Below are 20,930 nucleotides of genomic sequence, written 5' to 3'. Positions count from 1 at the left end.
AAAGATCAGAAGAAAGAATTCTCAAAAAACAAAAGAGGAAGACAAAGGATAACAGGAGGAAACCTAACCTTAGAATGAACAACATGACAAACGAGAAAATCCGATATTTGGCCAAGAGAATAAATGCCGTTTCTTATCCGATAAGCAAGTATCCTGAATTACAACTCAAAACCAAATATTTATAATAGAAACTATTATTTTGTATTCAATGATCCTAATAGCATTGACATAATGATAAGCATGTCCTAAATGAGAGAGAAACATTTCATTCCAAACAAATTACAAAATAAAAAAAATAAATACATGAGAAAAATGACAATACAAATAACATTATCTACTTAACTAAATACCATAACTGCAATAAAAGAAAAAAAAAAAAAAAACTAAAACAGTAACTCTACGACCGATATTCCTCAGTAGATATCTAAATGTAAACGAAAACAATGAACCACGACATTTTTAAGTTGACCACAAATGACACTGCATATGTTACAAAGTACATCTAAACCTGCAGGTTGGCTCAGAGATTTCAGAAACCACAAGCCAGGGAATAAACTCTCCGAATCAATCAAGCTCTCTAGTCCAATCAAAGGGTTCCCATTCCTGGATAAAGGAGGCAACAGCTTGTTTTTGCTTCTCAACCGCTTCTCGCCGCAGATGATGATGCATCGTCTCCACAGGTAGGCGTAGCATGCCTCGGACGACATTCAAGCCAAAGCTACTTGGAAAGTTGCTATCATCATCAATGACATGAACAAAACCTCTGTCCAGCCCAAACTCAACGTGGAAGTAGGCAAAGTTCTCTGGAATAACATTCCGCAGGTTGCCACTAGTTGGTATCACCTTTTTCATGTCATGCTGTCCCCACTCATCCTCAGCCTCATCAATAGCCTGTAAAAGCCATTCGACTGTATCAGAGGGGTTGCATACATAAATAATGATGATACACATAGAAGACTACATGACTCGCATGAATAAATCAAAAAGTATCCTCCGCAATGTTATAAGATCACAAGTAACAAAAACTGTACTCGACAGCACAAAAAAAAGTACACAAAATCTAGTTCATCCAAAAACTATAATTTGCCATCACAGCTTGATGAGGATTTTATAAAAAACAAAGAATGCTTTTATCAACAACTAGGAACACACGAGAAATAAAGATAACTCAACTTGTGGTTATTCTAAAAAGAAAAACCCAAGAAGAGAATAACTTTTCAGCCAACACTCTAGTTCCCTCAGCCTGCAAATAGAAAATACAATAACTTGCCAAAGAAAGAAAACTAACAGCTACTATAGAGAAAAAATATTTTTACGAAAAAATATAGAAAAATTTGATGCGGAGCTCGTTACAATAACACGGGCATAAAGAGGCACGTGAGCCGATCCCATTATTCCATCGTCTGGACTAAACCTGTCGAAACCTAGGAGGGCCAATCGGCCTCCCACGCTGTTTTGGAGCCCGTTTCCATAAGGGGATCCAATCCTAAGTATCTAGGACTTATTTATGTGATTCCTTTATTTTGATTTTTAAGTTTTTCATGTGTTTTATATCGGGAAAGAAAACATTTTCTTTCCTAATTTTACAATGTGTACATGTTAAAGTTAATTATCAATGACACATTTGTTGATTAATGACGGAATCAACAAACAACCAACTAAATATCTCAAATTTTATGAAATTGATAATGATATTCTCTCTAAATAGGTAACCTGGAGGAGCAAAATATAAATAAAATCCCCACCAATGTTATCCTTTCTCATTCCATCATCAGCTTGCACATGAGCAAATCCATCCTCTCCCTAAACTAACCACAATCGACATTGAATAATCTCTATATCTTACTTATTTCACAACAAATGTTACCAACTACACAGCTGATCAAAATTCTTACTTCTTACTGAAAATAAGTTAATCTAAACCTGCCATTGCTCGTACAAGTAGCATCCTTATCAGAATTAAATAACAGTCAACCCAATCATAAAAATAATAATAATTAAAAACCAAGATTAGTCCTAGAATTAAAGTGAAATATTTTATTTCTCAACTCTACAAAACAATTCTCGTCTCTATATATTTTATGAATTCTAATAGCAAAACAGGTTTAGGAAAAACATGGGCTTAATGTTAATGCATCCTCACTTTATCTTCAACAACCTATATATTAAGCTTCAATAAACTATAAAATGAGTCCATCTTATCTCTTACAAGATGTAAAAAGACAATAACAAGCAACCAATTCCTAGTTCATAATATGTAACTTCTAGTCACCATTTGATGACATTGACAAGTATTAGCTAAGGAAGATCTTAACAATAGCTTGATGATCAAGCAAATAAAACATGTTTGGAGGATACAGCATTATCAAAACTACTGCATAATTTCAAATGGTCGGAACAACTTAGATTTCTAGAAAGCCATGCTTTGATTATTTGTTGCTATTTGATCCAAGAAAATTGAAACTTGAGTTTCACAAGGATGATGCTAAAAGGTTAAAAACATAGTTTTCATAACAAGAAGAAAAAATAAAATAGCATGACAGTTTAAAAAGTGACAATCTAAAGTTTTATAAGATTTAAGAGAAAAAAATTATCTTATACAAAAATTTACTTCCAAACTACCCGAGTACCAACTATTTCAAAACGCACAAAAAAATAATAATAGATCCTTCTCCTGTTTAACAGATCATACTGCTCCTTAGCTTAAATAAATTTCATGACAGTTCTAGTTTATTATCAAATTCACTTTCAATGGCTGAATAAACTGCACTTTAAACTGTGTCAAAGCTGACTTTAAATAAAAGTCTATGTTAAAATGCATAACTGCACTGCATTATGAGGGCTTGGAGAATTCTTTGAGAAAGGCAACGAGCATGCTATAATAGGCTAGATGATTTTCAATATTAAATCACACTAACAATCTATGGCTGAGAAGAGGCTAAAACGAATAAGGCTTCAATGAAAGTGTAGAAAAAAAATGCAAAAAAGCAGAGAACTAATGAAATGAGTTATTCTAATGTAAAAGAAACTGAATATCTTAATATCCGAAAAGTAAACGTGTAGAAAAAACCACAGAAGATCTCAAATAGCATCTTGGATCATAACACCTTTGAAAGTATTTTAGCAAGTGAAAAGGGATGAGCCATTCAATAACACAGGCAGCATTAGATTGTATCTTATTCAATTATTTTCGTGTGAAAACCTCAAAGTTACTATACAATTCAGTTAATTAAGAAACACTACACCAACAGTTTGCCATTGTAAAGAGAAAAAAAGCCAGAAAATATTAATGACAAACATACCTTTTTGAAATACAATATTAATGACAAACATACCTTTTTGAAATACAATGGAGCTTGCTTTGCAATGTGAGAAGGAATAGGTATGCACTCAATTAAGCAATGTCGACGTTGCCTAGACAATCCAATAACAGTCTCAAGAAAGACAGCATCCTTGTCTTGCCTTGAGAACATTTTCAAGAGACACTTCTTAAAGTTTCGAATTTCATCCCAGACATTTTTGTCAATGTTTCTGGTAGCTGATTCATGCTGCATAGAGGAAGAACTGCATGAGAGGTTTATTATAAGTGTTCTTTTAAGTTTGCAAGCATATTAATATAAAAATAAATGATAGATTAAAACTCAATGAAAGTTGAGAATATATATGATTGAAAACCTCATATCTCATTTCTTGTATTTTTTGCCTGAATAAATTTTTAATAAGAAATCCAGATAATAAATCGTAGTAGATGGTTTCAAAGCTACAAAGCATAGTAACTTTTATAAATGCGAATAAAGTAAGGCTTCCATCATAAGCATCATTGAGCCAAAAAAGGCTAACCTGGTGTAATAGAGAGGTGTTTGGCTGCGCGTCAGATTTATACTAAATTTATCAAATCCTACATTCCGGCGAGCTCATGACAGGATCAAAGGTCACAAGCAATAGTAACGTAAATCCAACAAATCCATCTCTTCGTGAGATTTGGTAAATTCGGATTTGCAGATGGAACGGGAATAAATTTGGATTAACGGAGTTGAATTTTTTTATTTTTTATTATTTTCTTATTTTTTTAATTTTATTCTTTTGGCTGGATTTGAGTTAAATCCAAGGCCAAATCCTGTTAAAACTGTGCTACCAAACACCCCTAGAAAATATATTGAGAGCAATTACAGATGACATGTAACAGCAACACATGGAAAAAAAGATAAGATAAATACTGTAAAAAAAGGTTCAAGGAAAACCTACCTGCAATGGCAGAATGCAGCAATGGCCTTGTAAAACGGGTTCCCAAGGCGGAAGCATCATGTAAGTGAGATTTCCTATTGATATAACGAGATGTTTTGGTCTGGATGGATTCTCAAAACAAAACTGACAGCGCTCTTTCTGAGTTAATATTCGTTTTGGTAAGCTTCTTTTATCTTCATGTGTAAAATCTCTTTTCTTACTGTGTTTTCTGCTCGGAGCTCCCTCATATGAATCATACTCATCTTCCACACTTCCAGGCAAGCTATATCTTCTATTTTGCATTATTTTCTGGGCAAGATGCTTATCACCATCATCTTCAGGTTTCTTCCTTTCACTGGATAGCTGTTTCTCAATAAACCTGCGATTAAAAATTTTGATAAAACATCAAATCATCACTTAAATGTAGTCAAAAGTTCAGTGTTACATAAGTTGAAATAAATCAAAAACATTAAAATTATTCTTATCGTTCTTTTAATTTCATGATCCAGGGAAGATGCATGATGTTGTTTGCATGGAAAAGCTATTAAGTAATCCCGCAAATTAGAAAAATACTCAGAAGTGGTAATTAGACCACTCCATAAAAAATTTCATGGAGTATTTTTTATTTGTTTAATTAAAATTGACAACATAATGAAAAGGCTACTGCATTAAAGCTATATTTGAGACGTTTTACTCTACAGAAGTTTCATTTATGCCCATTTCTGCTTTAATCATCTTTAACCATACAGAGGGAAACATTTGAGATTATACAAAAGTTTCATTTGTCTTTTCATAAAAGTTTAATGATAAAATTAAAGGGTTCGAACAGCAAATTAAAATGTTTTGAGTACTGAGAAAAAGGATTTTCACCAAATACACCACTAAGTTACAAGCTAAAACTTTCTTGGCTTTTATGTTGTCAAGTTAAAGGCAACAATGTAAATTAGTACGGTTTTCTGAAAACTTTACGAAGCAGCAATCTGGGTATTGTAGATGAAGATGAAAAGGGTTTTTCTTAGCCAAGAAAATTCGAAGCTGCATGTGTAATTTCTAAGTTTCACAAGAATTTTAGACCATAAAATTGTTTGTTGTTTTGCTAAAGAAGCTGAGTGCTTTAGTATAACTGTTGACACAACTGTTATATAGCTACAAACTAGGAAGGCTAACCCGATTTCTCACGAATACTATTGTGTAATTTGTAAGCCGCATGGATAACATGTAAAAACACATTTATCAGGAAACCACTAAGATGTCAAATTTCTTCCAAAATTCTACAAGAAGCATATGAATCTTTGTAAAATAAGCATGGATGGCAGTTATAGATGCTACAAGTGTGAAAACCTTCTAACTGGGGGGTGAGGGTATGGGACTTGACAGGTTTCTGAGCTCTGCTACAAGTACCAAAAGACAAAAACAAATTACTGACTAAAAGAATGATGAAACGATGTAGAAAAAAATGTGATTAACATGGTATGCACGTCATGCGATGAAGGCATGAAAATGAAGTGATTGAAATAAATAAATCTAACATATGGAACATACAAGTTCCACCATGTTGAGCCTTGAAGTCATGTTCCGATGTTTAAAATTTTTCATGGGAATAGTTAATCTCATTAATGGATTTCTTCTCCAAGATGCATGTCAACACGAGGCAGCGAAGGGTTGTAAGGAGAGGTTTATCGGAAAACTTAGCCAAGAGGCTTTCAATTAAGGGTTATGGAAATGCCAAATAAGTTTGCTGTGTCAGATTTTATCTTCTTCTTACAGGCCAGGAATTATTTGATAAAGAAGTTGGTACAAAAATTTTCCTTTAAGGGGTTGTTTGGTTGAGTGAATATGTGGTGTAGTGTGATTCTTTTGAAAAGATTTGACAAAAATATGTGCTTGGTATGAAGAATTAAAAATATAATATAAAGTATGAATGAATTTAAAGTTGTTATAATAATTTTCCTTTAAGGGGTTGTTTGGTTGAGTGAATTTGTGGTGTAGTGTGATTCTTTTGAAAAGATTTGACAAAAATATGTGCTTGGTATGAAGAATTAAAAATATAATATAAAGTATGAATGAATTTAAAGTTGTTATAATAATTTTCCTTTAAGGGGTTGTTTGGTTGAGTGAATTTGTGGTGTAGTGTGAATCTTTTGAAAAGATTTGACAAGAATATGTTTTATCTTCTTCTTACAGGCCAGGAATTATTTGATAAAGAAGTTGGTATAATAATTTTCCTTTAAAGGGTTGTTTGGTTGAGTGAATTTGTGGTGTAGTGTGATTCTTTTGAAAAGATTTGACAAAAATATGTGCTTGGTATGAAGAATTACAAATATAATATAAAGTATGAATGAATTTGAAGTTGGTATAATAATTTTTCTTTAAGGGATTGTTTGGTTGAGTGAATTTGTAGTGTAGTGTGAATCTTTTGAAAAGATTTGACAAGAATATGTTTGGTATGAAGAATTACAAATATAATATAAAGTATGAATGAATTTGAAGTTGGTATAATAATTTTTCTTTAAGGGATTGTTTGGTTGAGTGAATTTGTAGTGTAGTGTGAATCTTTTGATGAATCTTTTGAAAAGAATCTTTTGAAAAGATTTGACAAGAATATGTTTGGTATGAAGAATTACAAATATAATATAAAGTATGAATGAATTTGAAGTTTACACCATAATTCATTTTGGCTAAATTTAGAATTTGGCAAAATGTCAAATTTGAATTATATCGTTCGTTAAAATATAAAATACTATCGACAAGTCGCTGCCCGCAAGCAGCTGTCTCGACCGCCGCCCTCGCCCCTGGCCGCAGCTGCCCGTCGTCACTGCCACATGTCGTTCGGTATCGTCGTTGTCGCCCGCCACCACAGGCTACAACGGTCGCCCTCTGTCACCCCCGAACAGCCCCCTCTGTCACATGTCGTCCGATATCGTCGCTGCTTGGTTAAAAGATAGCTCAATTTTTTACTCATTTACATTTCTAGCTTGGGCAATTATGCACGTTGGCGAGTAAAATTATGTACCATGTTAGCGTGCAGACGTGAAATTATGTTTGTCTATTTGCTTTGTAACGCCACGTTTCATCTCCTCGAGGGAGTCAAAAAGAGGGAAATGAAGCGGAAATACAAAGGGGTGATTAATCCAATAAATCGTCGTGTATGAGGGAGGCAGAGGCGAGATTGAGAGGCTGACGCCGATAATAAGTGAAAACAACCCCAAACTTATGGTCTGTTTGGGCAGCTTGTGCGTTTCAGGATAAGCAGTTTATCCTGAAACGCGGCCCGCGGGCCAACCGAGGGGTTCGACCCTCGACTTGCGTTTAGTGTAAAAATGGAACCGTGTTTTCGAATAAGCGAACAAAACACTCGAATCAAACGGTACCGCGATGTTTTCAAAAATGCCCCCGCACTTATAAGCTACCCCAAACGGGCTCTTACCAAAAAAGTCTATCGACACGTACAAAGACAGGAGGATTAACGAGCACTAGGGCTTCCCCTAGCCAAAGGCGGTGATGTCAACAGACAACGATGTCTTCAACGTCGAACAAAAGAGTCAAGAGGCTAAAGGCTCGGCGAGGGCGACGAAGCCTGAGATAGTATCGACATCAAGCTTCGAGTGGCTGTGGGGCGAAGGTCGAGTGACTCTGTGTGAGGAAAGGACTGGGTGAGGAAGAAGGGGGCGAATTTAAGCCAATGAAGCCTTGTCGCATGTGTTTAAGGATTTAAATCGAGAAAGGTAAATTTGAATTTTAATAAAATTGATTATGTGCATTAATAGAAAAATTTTATGTATATATAAATATATATATTGTTAGTGTGTACTTATTAATTAATATTTATAGAAAATTTATTGAATTAGGACTCAATGTACAAGATTTCAGCTTGGAGAGAAGAAGTATGTATTGTGCGAGTTAAAGTAGGAGGGAGATTGATCCCAGCAAACTTCGGTAAGGTATATAAAAATAAATAGGATTACATAAAATAAAATAATGGAAATTTAATAATTAAATAATTTAAAGTAATAGTTAATTAAAATAAATAAATAATTAATATTTAGTAATATAAATACTCATGCTTATTATAGGTTTCAATTTTAGAAGAGTCGATGTCAAGGCAAATCCAAGAACAAATTAATCAACATCGAGGAGAGTACTGCTACATTTAAATTGTGGTATCACTTTTGTATCTCTTCTAAAACAGTTGTATGAATTGTTATTCATGCTTAATTAATGAAGTTAATTTCCTCTATTCTTAAATTTTATCTGTCATTTCAATATGAATACTTGTAGTCTCATATTATGAAATATTTTATGCACTATAATGATAAATATTATATATTAAGTGATATGAAATTGTGAATGATATGAAATGCATAGATTGACTGTATATATACGTTTGACTATGATGGAGTACCAGTACGAACGTTAAGGTACTCGTGCATGTAAATGGAAAATGATCTTAATTTTAAAGTATCTTAACCAGTACAATTTTTCGACGGTGCTCTTGTGACGGTTGTGTGTATATAAATGATATAAACATGTTATTAATATAATAAAACACCTTAAATATTATGAAATAAAGTGAGTTATCATCTTCATAAATAGGAAAATTTTTTATTATTGATTTATTAAAGGCTTAACAGTCATGAGTATTGTTTTTGTTTCATTGTGCTACTGTAGTCTAGGTATTCATTGGTTATAGTTAGCTAATTGTTTTTTAAACTAATATTTCAGGTTAATTATGTGATTTAAAATATGAGCGATAAGGGAGAAAATAATTATAGAAGATGCAGACAACCAGTAATAAAATAAATTTAATGGTACTGTTTTAATTTACTTTCTTTAGCCACTCTTACTTTAATTAAATATTAATTATAGAAAATGAATATAGAAAATTTTAATATTCACCGTCTGACCGTCCATACCCACTTTGATTAATTTCAAGCCCCATGCTGGATCTTGATATGCTTTTAAAGTGATTATCGAAGGAAAGGGTGTAAAGAATGAAGCCCTTGATGCTTAAAAAAGCCCCGCATTCAAATGAAGCAATTCATAAATTGTAAAGTGATACATCCTACCCTTCATATTATATTCAGAGAAAAATTAGACATCAACAAATGAAGATTCACGGCTAATCAAGGGGTATACCTGTTAGTCCTACCTCCAATTTCTTGTCGTGTAGCCTTGGGTATTCCATTTGAATTCTCTACCAATAGACCCATTTGCATCTGATTTGCAAGAGAAAGAAGACAGATAAAGAATAAGCTTTAGTAGGCAATTTAGCATAATGAAACAACTATGAGCAAAATTTTCGTTTATTAGAATGGGCAAGCAGTCAGATACATCTACTAGCAGCATAAAAAACCAATCAAACTTTTATGTATAAATTCATTCAGCATGACCACTATATTAATCTTTTTCTTATGTGCAAGCATTTCCACAATAAATAGATAAACAAAACAGACAAATTTTCAATGATCCACGTTTCTTCAACTTAAAAGATTAAGACTATTATCATCGCCATCATTGCCATAGAGATGCATTTAGTTATATCTCAGATTTAGATTGATCTTTTAATTTCTATCTTTAGTCTCAACCTCTTCAATGGCCATTCATATTCGACAATAAAAACTGTTCTAGCAGTTTTATCATCCATGCCACCTCATTCTTCTTTATTATACCTTATATTCTATAGTGATAATCTTTACACCTTCTCTAATATACCATTCAGAGTCTTACAAAACCCATTTCAGATTCACATCACGAGTAGATAGTATTGGGACTTTTTTGCCACAAAATATGTAGAGCCATTAGGTTCTGAATGCAAGAATTTTGATGTTTTCCTTTCGCTTCCACAAATATTGATTGAGAAAGGAAAAAAGTATATGATTCACTTTTAAGAACCTATATATTTTAAAACAATTTTAAAATTTTCATTCAATTATTCCCTAGTACAATAATTTCATGATTCGACCTTACCAACATTATTGTGATCATTTTAAGTTTGGAACATTTTTGGCACATCTTATGTCATAAATTCTAAATCATAATCTTACCATACCTGTAATTTCAAGATTTACTAAAAATTTTCGCAGCATTCAACCATTTTGCATTTACCTCCCAGCAGTTAGACTAAGCTTAAACTATATGATCTTTTTGGTGGTTCACATATTACGCATTGGCCACATGGAATAAGAATATAAACATAAGAATTAAAAGAAAAAAAGAAATTAGCAACATGCTGTCCGACATTTCAAAATACAAATTATTATAAAGATAAAACTATTTACAAAATGAGAGAATTTTCTGGAGAGAACAATCAGCGAAAGGACAAGGATTTCAACAAATAAAAGAGAAGGAAACTTACGGAAAGCTTCTCAGCCTCCTCCTGCTTTCCTTTCATTCTAAGCTGTAACACTTTTGCTGCTAGCTGATTGGAACTTACAGACTGTATTTTAGTTGAAAGCGCTTCACCCAAATCTGTACTTTCAGAAGCTAAATCGTTCTCATTGACATTGTTTATCTCTTTAGTTCCAAGAAAAGAATGTTCACGGACATTGGAATACTTATTTTGCTGATTAATAAAACTATTCATAAAGCTACCGTCATTAGAAAACTTATTTATGCAAGATATAGCCTCAGAACTATCCTCTAAACAGATCCTCTTAAAATGTTTACTTCTCCACTGAAAATTGTCCTGTTTTGGCTTCTTCATATCAAGATGCTTAGAAGACAAATCCTGTACATAATCATTGTTATTTAAATGTTCACCTTGGGTTTCTTCTATATTAGTTTGTACTTTCCTTCTTTCCTTTATGGCATGCAAATGTGAATGAGCAGGTGCAGAACGATGAACTGCCACAGATGTAGCTAGCTCCTGCAATGAGCTCCATCGCTCTCCAACTACCTGCAATTTGCAAATTACACCATATGTTAAGAAAGATTTTTAGCTTTATACTTTTTATATTTATCTGTTAGATGTAAGCATGCCTCTTGTAGTGATAGTCCTTCACGAGCAGCTTGCTCTTTTGCTCGCTTCAAGGCTTTTAGTCGCCAACTTGCACCACCATCACCAACAAGTGAAGAAGAAAGAAGTTGGCTGGAGCCAGTAGTTGAGTCTAATGCATCATTGGGATACCCACTTCCATTATCATGGAGATACGGATTTAGCTCTTTTGGATTCACTTTCTTTCTTTCCCTAGTAAAATGTTGGTAAGAAAATTTATAAACTAATAACCAAACGAATAATACAAGTAACAAATAATGTTTTACTTTCATAAATGATGAACTAAGCATCACATTTAATGGCATAATGTAGTTAAAACTGAAAAGAAATGATAGACTCGAAATTGATTATTAATATGGTGAAGCCAGCACATAGTTGATCACCAAGAAACAGAAATTTCAAGATTTTGCCAGATTCTAGCATATATGGAACAAAAGACGATAGAATAGTATTTCAAATGTAGCTAGAGGTGACTAGACTGATTACTTAGGCATTTGTTTACCCAAAAAACAAGGAAGATTAACCATGTACTTGTTTCCTAAAATTAAATTAAGTTTACTGCCATTGATGGAGTTGTGGTTCTAATATGTAAGTTTCCTTGAAATAACACAACCCATCTTGGTGCAGTAGTTCGATGAATTGGCCCCAACCACAAAATCTTGAGTTAAAGTTTTAGCTTATACCATGTATGAGTACATGATTAAATTCACAAGTAAATCCAAAAAAAAAAAAGGTATAGAATAATACAAAATAAAATGACCCTTGAAAAATAACACAAAGTAAAATATTGATCTTTCCATAATTATAATAAAGAAATCATACATAATAAGATGGGTGAATTAAAAAGTAATAAATTGTACAAAAAATATAAGGAAATCATATTTTCTAATAGTGCAAATATTTAAGCACTATGGCTCGTGACACAGTGAAGCACACCCCATGAACTATCAGTCGCAAAGTGCAACCAATCAAAATAGTATAATACAAGGCACGATTGGCACACTATGGCTCTTTTCAGAAAATGTAATGGAGATGAAATTATTTTAGCGTTTGAAGAATATTTTAATGAAGTGAAAGATGATACTAACAAAGAAGAAGAAGCTGTCTTAGTTTGTATGATCATAAATTAAAAGGATAACTAGTTTATTTTTATTTTTAATTGAATATGATATTCTTATGTTTTATGCATAAATATTCCCTTGAGAATGTTAGTGATCAACTTTCTTTATCTCAAGATCCAACATTTTGGTTTGTTCTAATTTTGTGTCTTGCTACAACCATTATAAATTCATTTGACAATCAAATTGCTTTCTTTGTCATGAGAGTTTATTTTCATTTTAACAGTCTTCCATTAATCCTCATATATGTCAAACTAAAACAATCTTATCTTGTACAAAACTAACATTGAGTTTCTCTTTCTTACAAATTGTTGAATTACTAGTGAATTATTCATGGTTTTCTTTTGTCGTGAAAGCTTAGTATGCATCACATTATGAATAATATGGTAAGATTCTATGGGAACATTGCAACTCAGTGCATTCACTATTGATATGTAGGATAAAAGTGTAGAGGGCTTTGTAGGATAGAAGTGAAGAGGACTTTATGAGTTAAAGTGAATAATTACATGAACACAATGATAATTTGATAACACGAAAAAAAAGGTGAATTTAAATAAAAATAATGACTAATAAAAATATATTGAGAATAGAAAAGGAATAGTACACATCAAATCTCAGACTAGATAAGAAAATTACATCCCAAAATAATTTTAAGTATCCCACATGATTAAAGGATTTTATAAGAAGAGAAATTTACATTCATAAAAAATCGATCAAACTCAATATTCATCATAAAGATCTTAGTTTACACGGTAGGATTATCAATAACAAAATATCAAACAAAAATTAATAGAAGAAAATAATTATTACAAATCAAATAATATAATTGACTAAAATAATTAGGATAATTGCTTATGCCAAAAGATAGACATAAATAAATGAGCTGAAACAGAAAGCTCAATAGCACTTTCAATTCTCTCAAGTTGTAAATCGCTCCAAAAAATAGACATGACAAAAAGAAAAGCTAGCTCTAAATGGCATAGTATGTCTGATATACTATAATGCAAACAATGAATATACCATGTGTGTATACATTATAAGATAATTTGGCACAATATCCTTCAGATTGCTTTGAGCTTCTAATTTATGATTGGAAGAGAATCTGTTTTGCTTCGCAGACATGAGCATATTGTGTGGTAACCATTAATCATGCATTGAATTTAAAAAAAGAAAAACATCTCTAGCAAACATTCAAACCAAGCAAAGTTTAACGGAGAAATGTAATTATTGTCAAAAAAGGATTTGTGCTACAAAAAAGTTCCACGCAAGTTAAAAAGTACATCAAAACTTTATATAGTTGGCAATATAACATCAAGTAAAATGCTGAGGGTATTCGAAAAAGTACAATATCAACCACAAATCTTTGAACTCTTTAGCTTAATTTTTAAAAAATAATTAAATAATAAAATTTATTTTTTTTATTAAAGAATATAAGAGAATCAATATAGAGACGTTCTCAAGTGCATTATTTAAACAAAAGATTTATTGTGCCACTAAAAGGATGTAGTTTCTTTCCAATGCAGTATATAGAAATGATCTCAAGTGCATTATTTAATTCCATCAAGAAATTGTTAAGTAAGCCCATGCACTCCTGTCAATACGCCTTCAAAAGTTTTACCAATTATATACTTGCCAGTGATTACAAGTTGTGAAATTCAGCAGATGAAAAACCTTCAAAAACTTAAAAGATAAATGTACCAAATATAGAAGATTTTACCTCCTCAACCTGGTGATCCTCCTGCTCAATTTTAGCCGGTATTGAATTACCATGCAAACTATTGCCAGTCTGAAGCATCCACTCAAGCCCCATCTCCTTTCTCAAAATCAAATTGTCACGATCTATCACACCATCTATTATGAAAGAGATATTGAAATTGAAAAAAAGAAAACCAAAGTAAAAAAAGAAATAAATATAGTTCAAATGCGCCACCTTTCGTCTCATCCTCAACACCACTTTTGTTCCCATTTTTTCTACCAACCCTATCCCTTTTTTTTCTACCATCCTTCCCATGTCCAGAACGCCTCTTATTTCTACTTTTGGAGCTTTTATCCCCTTTATCAGAAAAACTACCAGTTACCCCCTCAAGGGAATCAGAATCAGCATCCGAGCAACTCCAACTCCCACTCCTCATCTTCTTCTTATTCTTTCCTGCATACCGATCATCCCTCACTATACCCTCATCCTCATCAGAACTATTGTGGCGGTGCTTCTTCTTCCTCCTTATCCTCCTCCTCTTGTCTGTGCTCAAATCATCCTCCTGGTGCTTCACCAAATTAGTTAAAAGTATATATAAAATTACAAATTACAAAAAACAAAAAAAAGAAAATCCCAAAAATTAAAAAGTGGACAACATTATGTTACCTCAGAAAGTTCCTCTCGTGGAATAAGCTTAACCCCAGCCAACATCTTCAGGGGTAGTTCAGCACACCAAGTTGTGTGGAAGATATGTGAAAAATTTTTACCTTCTTACCTAAAGACATTGTGTTGTTTGAAAGAACTGTGAGTGATACAAAAATAGAGAAATGGAAATGATAATGAAGCATGAAATTATGTTTTGCACCATTTACTTGGTTGAAGAGAAATAAAGCAGAAAAAATAATGGAATTTAATCTTTTTTAACTTTGAAGGTAAAGCCAATCAATTGTAAGAATGCAAATTTTTCATATTGTTATGCATATTTTAGCATACTAAATAGCAAGCATCTTCAAACTACTGAATCACTGTGCTATTTATAAACACTTAAAACAACCATTAAGCACAAAAACAAACAAACCAATATTTACAAACTCAACTAATATATAGCATACATATTAAGCCTTTTATATGTCACGCTAATTCCCACTGTAAAAAACATGTCCAAAATGTGATTTCATGCAAACATTAGAAATATATTTCAAGTGAATTGAATGTGTTAAGAATGGATGAATTTAGTCTATATGACCCCTTAAGCTGCTGCACTACTTAGTCTATCAAGAGATTGATGTATAAGGGATGTTTGGTTGCGAGATTTAACAATGATTTAGACAACATCGTGCCAAACATTCAGTTGGAGCAACTGAATCTTACCACTATGCTAAATCTTGTATCTCCCTCTGCTTTAAGAGTTAACGCTTTAAAATGACTTCGAAATCCTGAGGTTTTCAATCACTAAGGGCTTGTCTGGGAACGGCTTTAGAGCTGGATTTAACCTAAATCTTGTCAGACGGTCATTTTGGACAAACTAAAGCCTTGGATTTGATAAATCCGGATTTCACGGATTTCGGCCTCAAATCCTGGATTTACTAAATCCCGTAAATCAGTGGATTTAGTAAATCCGGGACGGACGCTTCGCGCGAAGAAGAAGACGTGAAGTTACCTTCCTCGATGGTTTAGGGTAGGAGAGGAGTGGAAGGAGGAGTAAAATGGGAGTTTCGGGTGTCTGTAAGCCGCGATCCCGTCGTTGCGTTCCAAGCTTTCGATTGTATCGCGAGAGGTCGGCCTAGAAGACGATATTTATGTTAATTTTAGTAATTTAATTTTACTTAAGTTAATCATATTAATTTATTTGATTAATAGGTCATAATTAATTAAAATATTATCAGATTATACCTATTATTTAAATATTAAATACTAAAAAAATGAATAGTAATTTTTATTCATTCAATAAGTTTATAAGTAATTAATAATTAATATAATTAATAAGTAATTAATTATTCTTTTAACAATGTTAAAATTCTAATTAAAACTTTCTTTAATGAGATTTTTATTAATAATAAATTTGTTTAGTAAAGATATAATTATTAATTATCATAATTCGAAATAAAATTATTAATTGAATTTAAGAAGAAAATGATTTGGCTATAAGACAAAACGGGAATAAGGGAAGATAATAGAAATAGTAAATGACATGTTGAGGTTAGGCATGGTTGTGATTTGGAAGAGATGCTGCTTTTGCAAACTGATTTCACTTGCGAGGAAGAAGAAATAGGGAAGGAACTCTACACCAGTAAATCCTTCGGATTCGAGATGAAATTTATATGTTGATTATGGGTCCGTTTGGGGCAGTTTATAAATGCGGGCGGCGTTTTCAAAACGTCGTCGTACTGTTTGGTTCAAGCGTTTCAGCAGTTTATCCGAAACTGCGTCTAAGCCTCAGGTCGCGGGGCAACCTCTGCGGCCGGCCCTTGGGCCGCGTTTCTGGATAAGCAGCTTATCCAGAAACACACAAGTTGCCCCAAACGGACCCTATATTTTTTAAAATTAGATATTGTGTCATCTATCTTTATGAGTCTAAGTTTACCTTCAATCCCATCAAAATTTTGATAAAATCATTTATTTATTGAACTCCTAAACCCTTAATGATTCATTTAATATCATGCGAAATAATTTTAAGCACTAACAAGTGAACATTTATTAGATTTATTAAATTCCACTTGACCCGAGTAGCCCTTAATACTCAAATAATTAGGTCAATTCTCTTTTAGATCAAGTTATAAGTACCCCTTAAAACTCCATCTTATTGGGTAAGTCCATCCTAATAAAACAAAAAAAAAATTAAAAAATAAAGCAACATTCTTATATATTTATATATCTAATATGTGAAATTTTATATTTACATTTAGTGTCATAAATTTATATATTGAAAAGTGTATTTCACTTTTTAAAAATAAATAAATGTCATATATTTTGATGTGATATCAAATATTTGAGTGTTATGTATGTCAATATAACTTATTTTCAATTTAATATCACATCAAATACATCATCATTATTAATTCATTAAAAAATAAATATAATTTTTTGTTATAAATATTAGATATTTAAATGCACAAGAATAATGTCCTCATCTTGTGTATTATCTCAAGACTCCGAATGTAGAGCTACATGTCAGATTGATGTTATAGGAATATCTCATTGTGTCATAGGAGTATTCCATTAGTGTTATTTGTGGGAAACAAAATGTTATTGGAATATTCCCCATGTTAATTGATTTGGGTAGTGTTATTCTAATAATATAATGAAAATTAAAATAACATTGAGAATATGTCGAATAAAACTACCCCAAATTAAGTAATATGAAAGAATATTTCAATAATATCCCAAAAATAAAATAATCAAATAATATCATATAATATTCGAATAATATTTCATTTTTTTAAGAAATGATGCACGCCTAAATACAAATTATTCTTATAACACCGGAGTCTCCTGATTCGTTGGCATGCGCCGAAGGCACAGCTCGGCCTTTCTCCCTGTTTCCTTTTTCGGCACAGAAGCCCCTTCTTCTCTCAGATCTGAAAGCCGAGTCCCGAAAATTCCAATATCCAAGAAGATCCATTTGAGCAACTCCCAGCATTCACTCATCGAGCTTTTTCGATTTATTGATCTACCCAAGTCCCCAAACTTCACAAAGAAGACCAACCATGGCGTGCCTCGCGCTCTCCCTCCAGCCAGCCAACGGTCCCGATATCCTTCTCCAGACACGCGAGTGGTTCCCTCCCGCCCGTGCTCTCGCAGCCCTCAACTCCTTCCGCCAGACCCGCATCGCCTTCGCTGCTTCCTCGGCTTCTTCTAACAAGACATCTGCTTCTGCTACGGTTCCTACCCTCACCGAAGACCTAGAATCTGCCATCGGCGATGATCCCCTTGCGGCGTCCAGCGGCCAAGTGGTCGTCGGCGTCGAGAGCAAGTATCGGGTCGTGTATCGCCTCGTCAACGGCATCTACGTCCTCGGTATCACCACCATAGACCGCGCAACCGACGGCGGTCTTATCAACAACATTTTCGAGTGCATCAACACTGTCAACCAGGCCGTCAGCGTCGTCGTCGCTGCTTGTCGTGGCGTTGATGTTACTCCTGAGAAGCTCCACCGGAAGTACCCCGAGATCTACATGGCTCTAGATATCGTCCTCCGCGGCGTCGGAAGCGTCCGCCTCGCGGCCATCCTATCCTCCATTCATGGCGAGAGTATTGCGAAGATGGTGCACACAGGGATCGATTCCGAAAACCGCATCCGGGGTGCTGACACTTGGTCAGGTGCCGCCGAGGCCCTCTCCGCCGAGCGCCGCGCCAATCTGGAGGCCTTCTCAGCTGCTTCCTTTGAGCTCCCGCAGGAAACCCTAGCTGCCGGTGACGAGGTTGCTGCGGCCATTGCGCCGGTAGCGCAGCTGACGGGCGAGGAGCAGCAGAAGGAGTTGCCCGCAGAAGAGGCTGTGGAGGAGAAGGATCCGTTTGCTGCAAGCGAGAAGATAAACAAGCCCGAAGAGGCGCTTGTGGGAGGGTTCAAAAAGGCGCCAAATTCTATAATAAACACATCAGATCCAGCTGCAGCCCTATCCGGCCTAGAAGTCATGGTGTTGCCACAGGCAGAAGCCGCTAAGTCGACCTTCATTGGAGTTGAAGGCTTCGAAGGGGAGTATGGTGGGATAGAGTTCAGCAACGAGGAGGTTTCCTTATCTGAGGCATTTGAAGGGTTCGACAATGCTTTTGGCGGAGGTCTTGATGCATCAGAGTTTGTCACCACGAAGAAGACTGCCAAGCCGCAGGGATTGGGTGGTCTGGAGCTCTTGGCTACCAGTCAGGGACCTCCTCCAGCACAAGCAAAAGGAGCGGGCACGCCTCTAGAGAATCTTCTGGTGGAGAAGAAGAGAGAAATGTCTGGTCCAGAGATGAACATTGTTGAAGAGATCAATGCTGAGTTCAGGGATTCTTTTCTTGCTAGAGTTGGTTTCAAAGGGACAGTCTTTTTAAGAACTATTCCTCCAAAGCAATCGGATGGGAAGGAAACTGAGTTCTCCTTCCGCCTTGAGGGTACCTCCAGAATCAAGAGGGCTGTGATGATGAGTTCATGCATAAGCAATTTAGGAAATGGAATGTTTCATGTCAGGACTCATTCTAAGGAAGAACCTATTCCAATTCTGAAGTTTAGCCTTCTGCCCCGTCTCACTCCTCTGCCTCTGAGGCTTAGGTTAATCAAAAGGCACAGCGGAACCTTGCTTTCTGTAATGATACAGTATGCTTCCAACCCTGATTTACCTACGGCTTTATCTAATGTGAAGTTCATTTTGAAGTTGCCGGTTGATCCAACACTGCTTAAGGTTTCCCCAAAGGCAGTCTTGAACCGTGCTGAGAAGGAGCTAACATGGCACATCCCAGATATTCCTCTGAAAGGTCCTGCAGGGAAACTGAGGGCACGGATGCCTGTTGATCAAGACTCTTCTGAGGGTGAGGTTGAAGTTCATGCATCTGTGAAGTTTTCTTCACAGGGAGCAATGACCTTGTCCGAGGTTTGTCTGAGACCAATTTCTGATGGCGTTGCTCAATTTAATGAGGTTGACCATATTTATGAAAGTGGAACCTACCTGTGTAATTGATGCTGATCAAAGTTTCTAGTGTTTTCTCATTGGTTTGTATCCAATTCCTAGAGACTGTTTTGTTTCTTCTTGTGTTGATTTTTGAGAAATTGATTTGCGAGTGCATGCCATATCCTGTGATTAACGTAGACAACTAAATCATCATGCTTTCAAATGCATCTTGCTTGTAGAAACCTTAGCTGATAATAAATGGTTTTTAGTTCGTTTAACTGTGATAATGAATTCTACACGTAAATCCTTTTGATGAAGCATTTTTTTATGTTTGTGAAGATACCATTATTATGTTGGTAATTATTTTCTAAACGTTCCTTGTTCGTTATAAACTTCTTGTTTATATGTTTCACATGTGATTTTGACAATATAAACTTCTTGTTCATATGTTTCACATGAGAATTGACAATTTAAAGGAATTTGAGGTATGGATGTTCTTATATATGTGCGGAGGAACTATTTATTGTTATTGTATTTGCGTATCTTTTTTTTTTTCTTTTTTGATATCGGTAGGAATTACCATAGTTGAAAACCATACCCCAACTGAATTTTTCGACAATCCACCATTTGTGGGCATTTGAAGTTAGTTTAGGTTCAAGGGCCCTCTTTTTTTAAGTATATAATTCATTTCATGCTCAGAGGTTTCATATTATTTTTTAGAGCTTTTTGACGCCAACGTGAATTATTATTTCTTTTCATTCTGTTTTTTATTTTAAAATGAATACCTGTATTATTTCATTGATTTACAATGGAAGCACTCTCTTCTTGATATGAATTTAATTTGAATCAAATTTTAGTTGTTTATGATTGCTGCTTAATAATTGATATTATATTGTCAAATAGCAATAAATTTCTTCCACTAAATTCCTTTTCATTCTCAGCAGAGAGAAAACTAATGTATTGTTGGCAATGGAAAATAGATATCCTTTCTCATCTCAAAAGAACTAGAATATTATCCAATTTTGTTGAGACATGATCAAGTTAGAGATAAGCAAATATCACAACGACATGAGAATCATTTGGTTGAAATTGTAGACACCAGGAATGTCTGAAACACTTACAAGACCCAAGATTAGCCAATTTTAAGTGGACTCCTATGGGCTGGAGTGATGGGGGTTTGATCATCACTTGGATTGAAAATCACTGAGCCATACCAAAAGGCGCCATGGTTCCTTTTGCCAACAGGAATATATTAATGACCTTTGATTAATCCAATATGCATGCTCGTTCTGGTCACTTACCTTTAAATA

At 34.3% G+C, this 20,930-nt stretch overlaps 2 protein-coding genes across 5 annotated transcripts; one reads left to right on the top strand and one right to left on the bottom strand.

The window, feature by feature from the left end:
* Positions 1–299: 299 nt before the first annotated feature.
* LOC110031709 (CWF19-like protein 2) lies at positions 300–15,813 on the bottom strand. Of its 4 annotated transcripts, XM_020735056.1 has the most exons (11): positions 15,693–15,813; positions 15,404–15,514; positions 14,699–14,807; positions 14,267–14,600; positions 14,053–14,187; positions 11,203–11,405; positions 10,580–11,119; positions 9,361–9,440; positions 4,246–4,603; positions 3,336–3,548; positions 302–891 (listed from the first exon to the last, which is right to left on the bottom strand). In XM_020735056.1, exons 3-11 carry the CDS (start codon positions 14,741–14,743, stop codon positions 565–567), a joined length of 2,235 nt encoding a protein of 744 aa, XP_020590715.1. In that variant the 5' UTR covers positions 14,744–14,807; positions 15,404–15,514; positions 15,693–15,813; the 3' UTR covers positions 302–564. The 4 variants fall into 4 exon arrangements, with proteins under 4 accessions (XP_020590717.1, XP_020590715.1, XP_020590714.1 ...); XM_020735058.1 differs by lacking the exon at positions 15,404–15,514 and having other exon boundaries at positions 300–891; positions 14,053–14,175; XM_020735055.1 differs by lacking the exon at positions 15,404–15,514.
* A 1,707-nt stretch (positions 15,814–17,520) lies between these two features.
* Positions 17,521–19,880, top strand: LOC110031730. The gene has a single exon (XM_020735091.1). It carries the CDS (start codon positions 17,740–17,742, stop codon positions 19,687–19,689), a length of 1,950 nt encoding a protein of 649 aa, XP_020590750.1. The 5' UTR covers positions 17,521–17,739; the 3' UTR covers positions 19,690–19,880.
* The last annotated feature ends 1,050 nt before the right edge of the window (positions 19,881–20,930 follow it).

The sequence above is a fragment of the Phalaenopsis equestris genome, unplaced genomic scaffold (genome assembly GCF_001263595.1).
Source record: "Phalaenopsis equestris unplaced genomic scaffold, ASM126359v1 Scaffold000840, whole genome shotgun sequence".
NCBI classification, from domain to species: domain Eukaryota; kingdom Viridiplantae; phylum Streptophyta; class Magnoliopsida; order Asparagales; family Orchidaceae; genus Phalaenopsis; species Phalaenopsis equestris.
Note: the sequence above shows the minus strand (reverse complement) of the source record. Positions and strands in the feature narration are given on the sequence as shown.

Bases quoted from the DNA above. Each gene is read 5' to 3' on its own strand.
- LOC110031709 (XM_020735056.1), bottom strand. From the start codon at position 14,743: ATGTTGGCTGGGGTTAAGCTTATTCCACGAGAGGAACTTTCTGAG. The intron at 14,601-14,698 runs GTAACATAATGT...AATTTGGTGAAG, and splicing joins CACGAGAGGAACTTTCTGAG to CACCAGGAGGATGATTTGAG. The intron at 892-3,335 runs GTATGTTTGTCA...TGGCTTTTACAG, and splicing joins CTCCATTGTATTTCAAAAAG to GCTATTGATGAGGCTGAGGA.
- LOC110031730 (XM_020735091.1), top strand. From the start codon at position 17,740: ATGGCGTGCCTCGCGCTCTCCCTCCAGCCAGCCAACGGTCCCGATATC.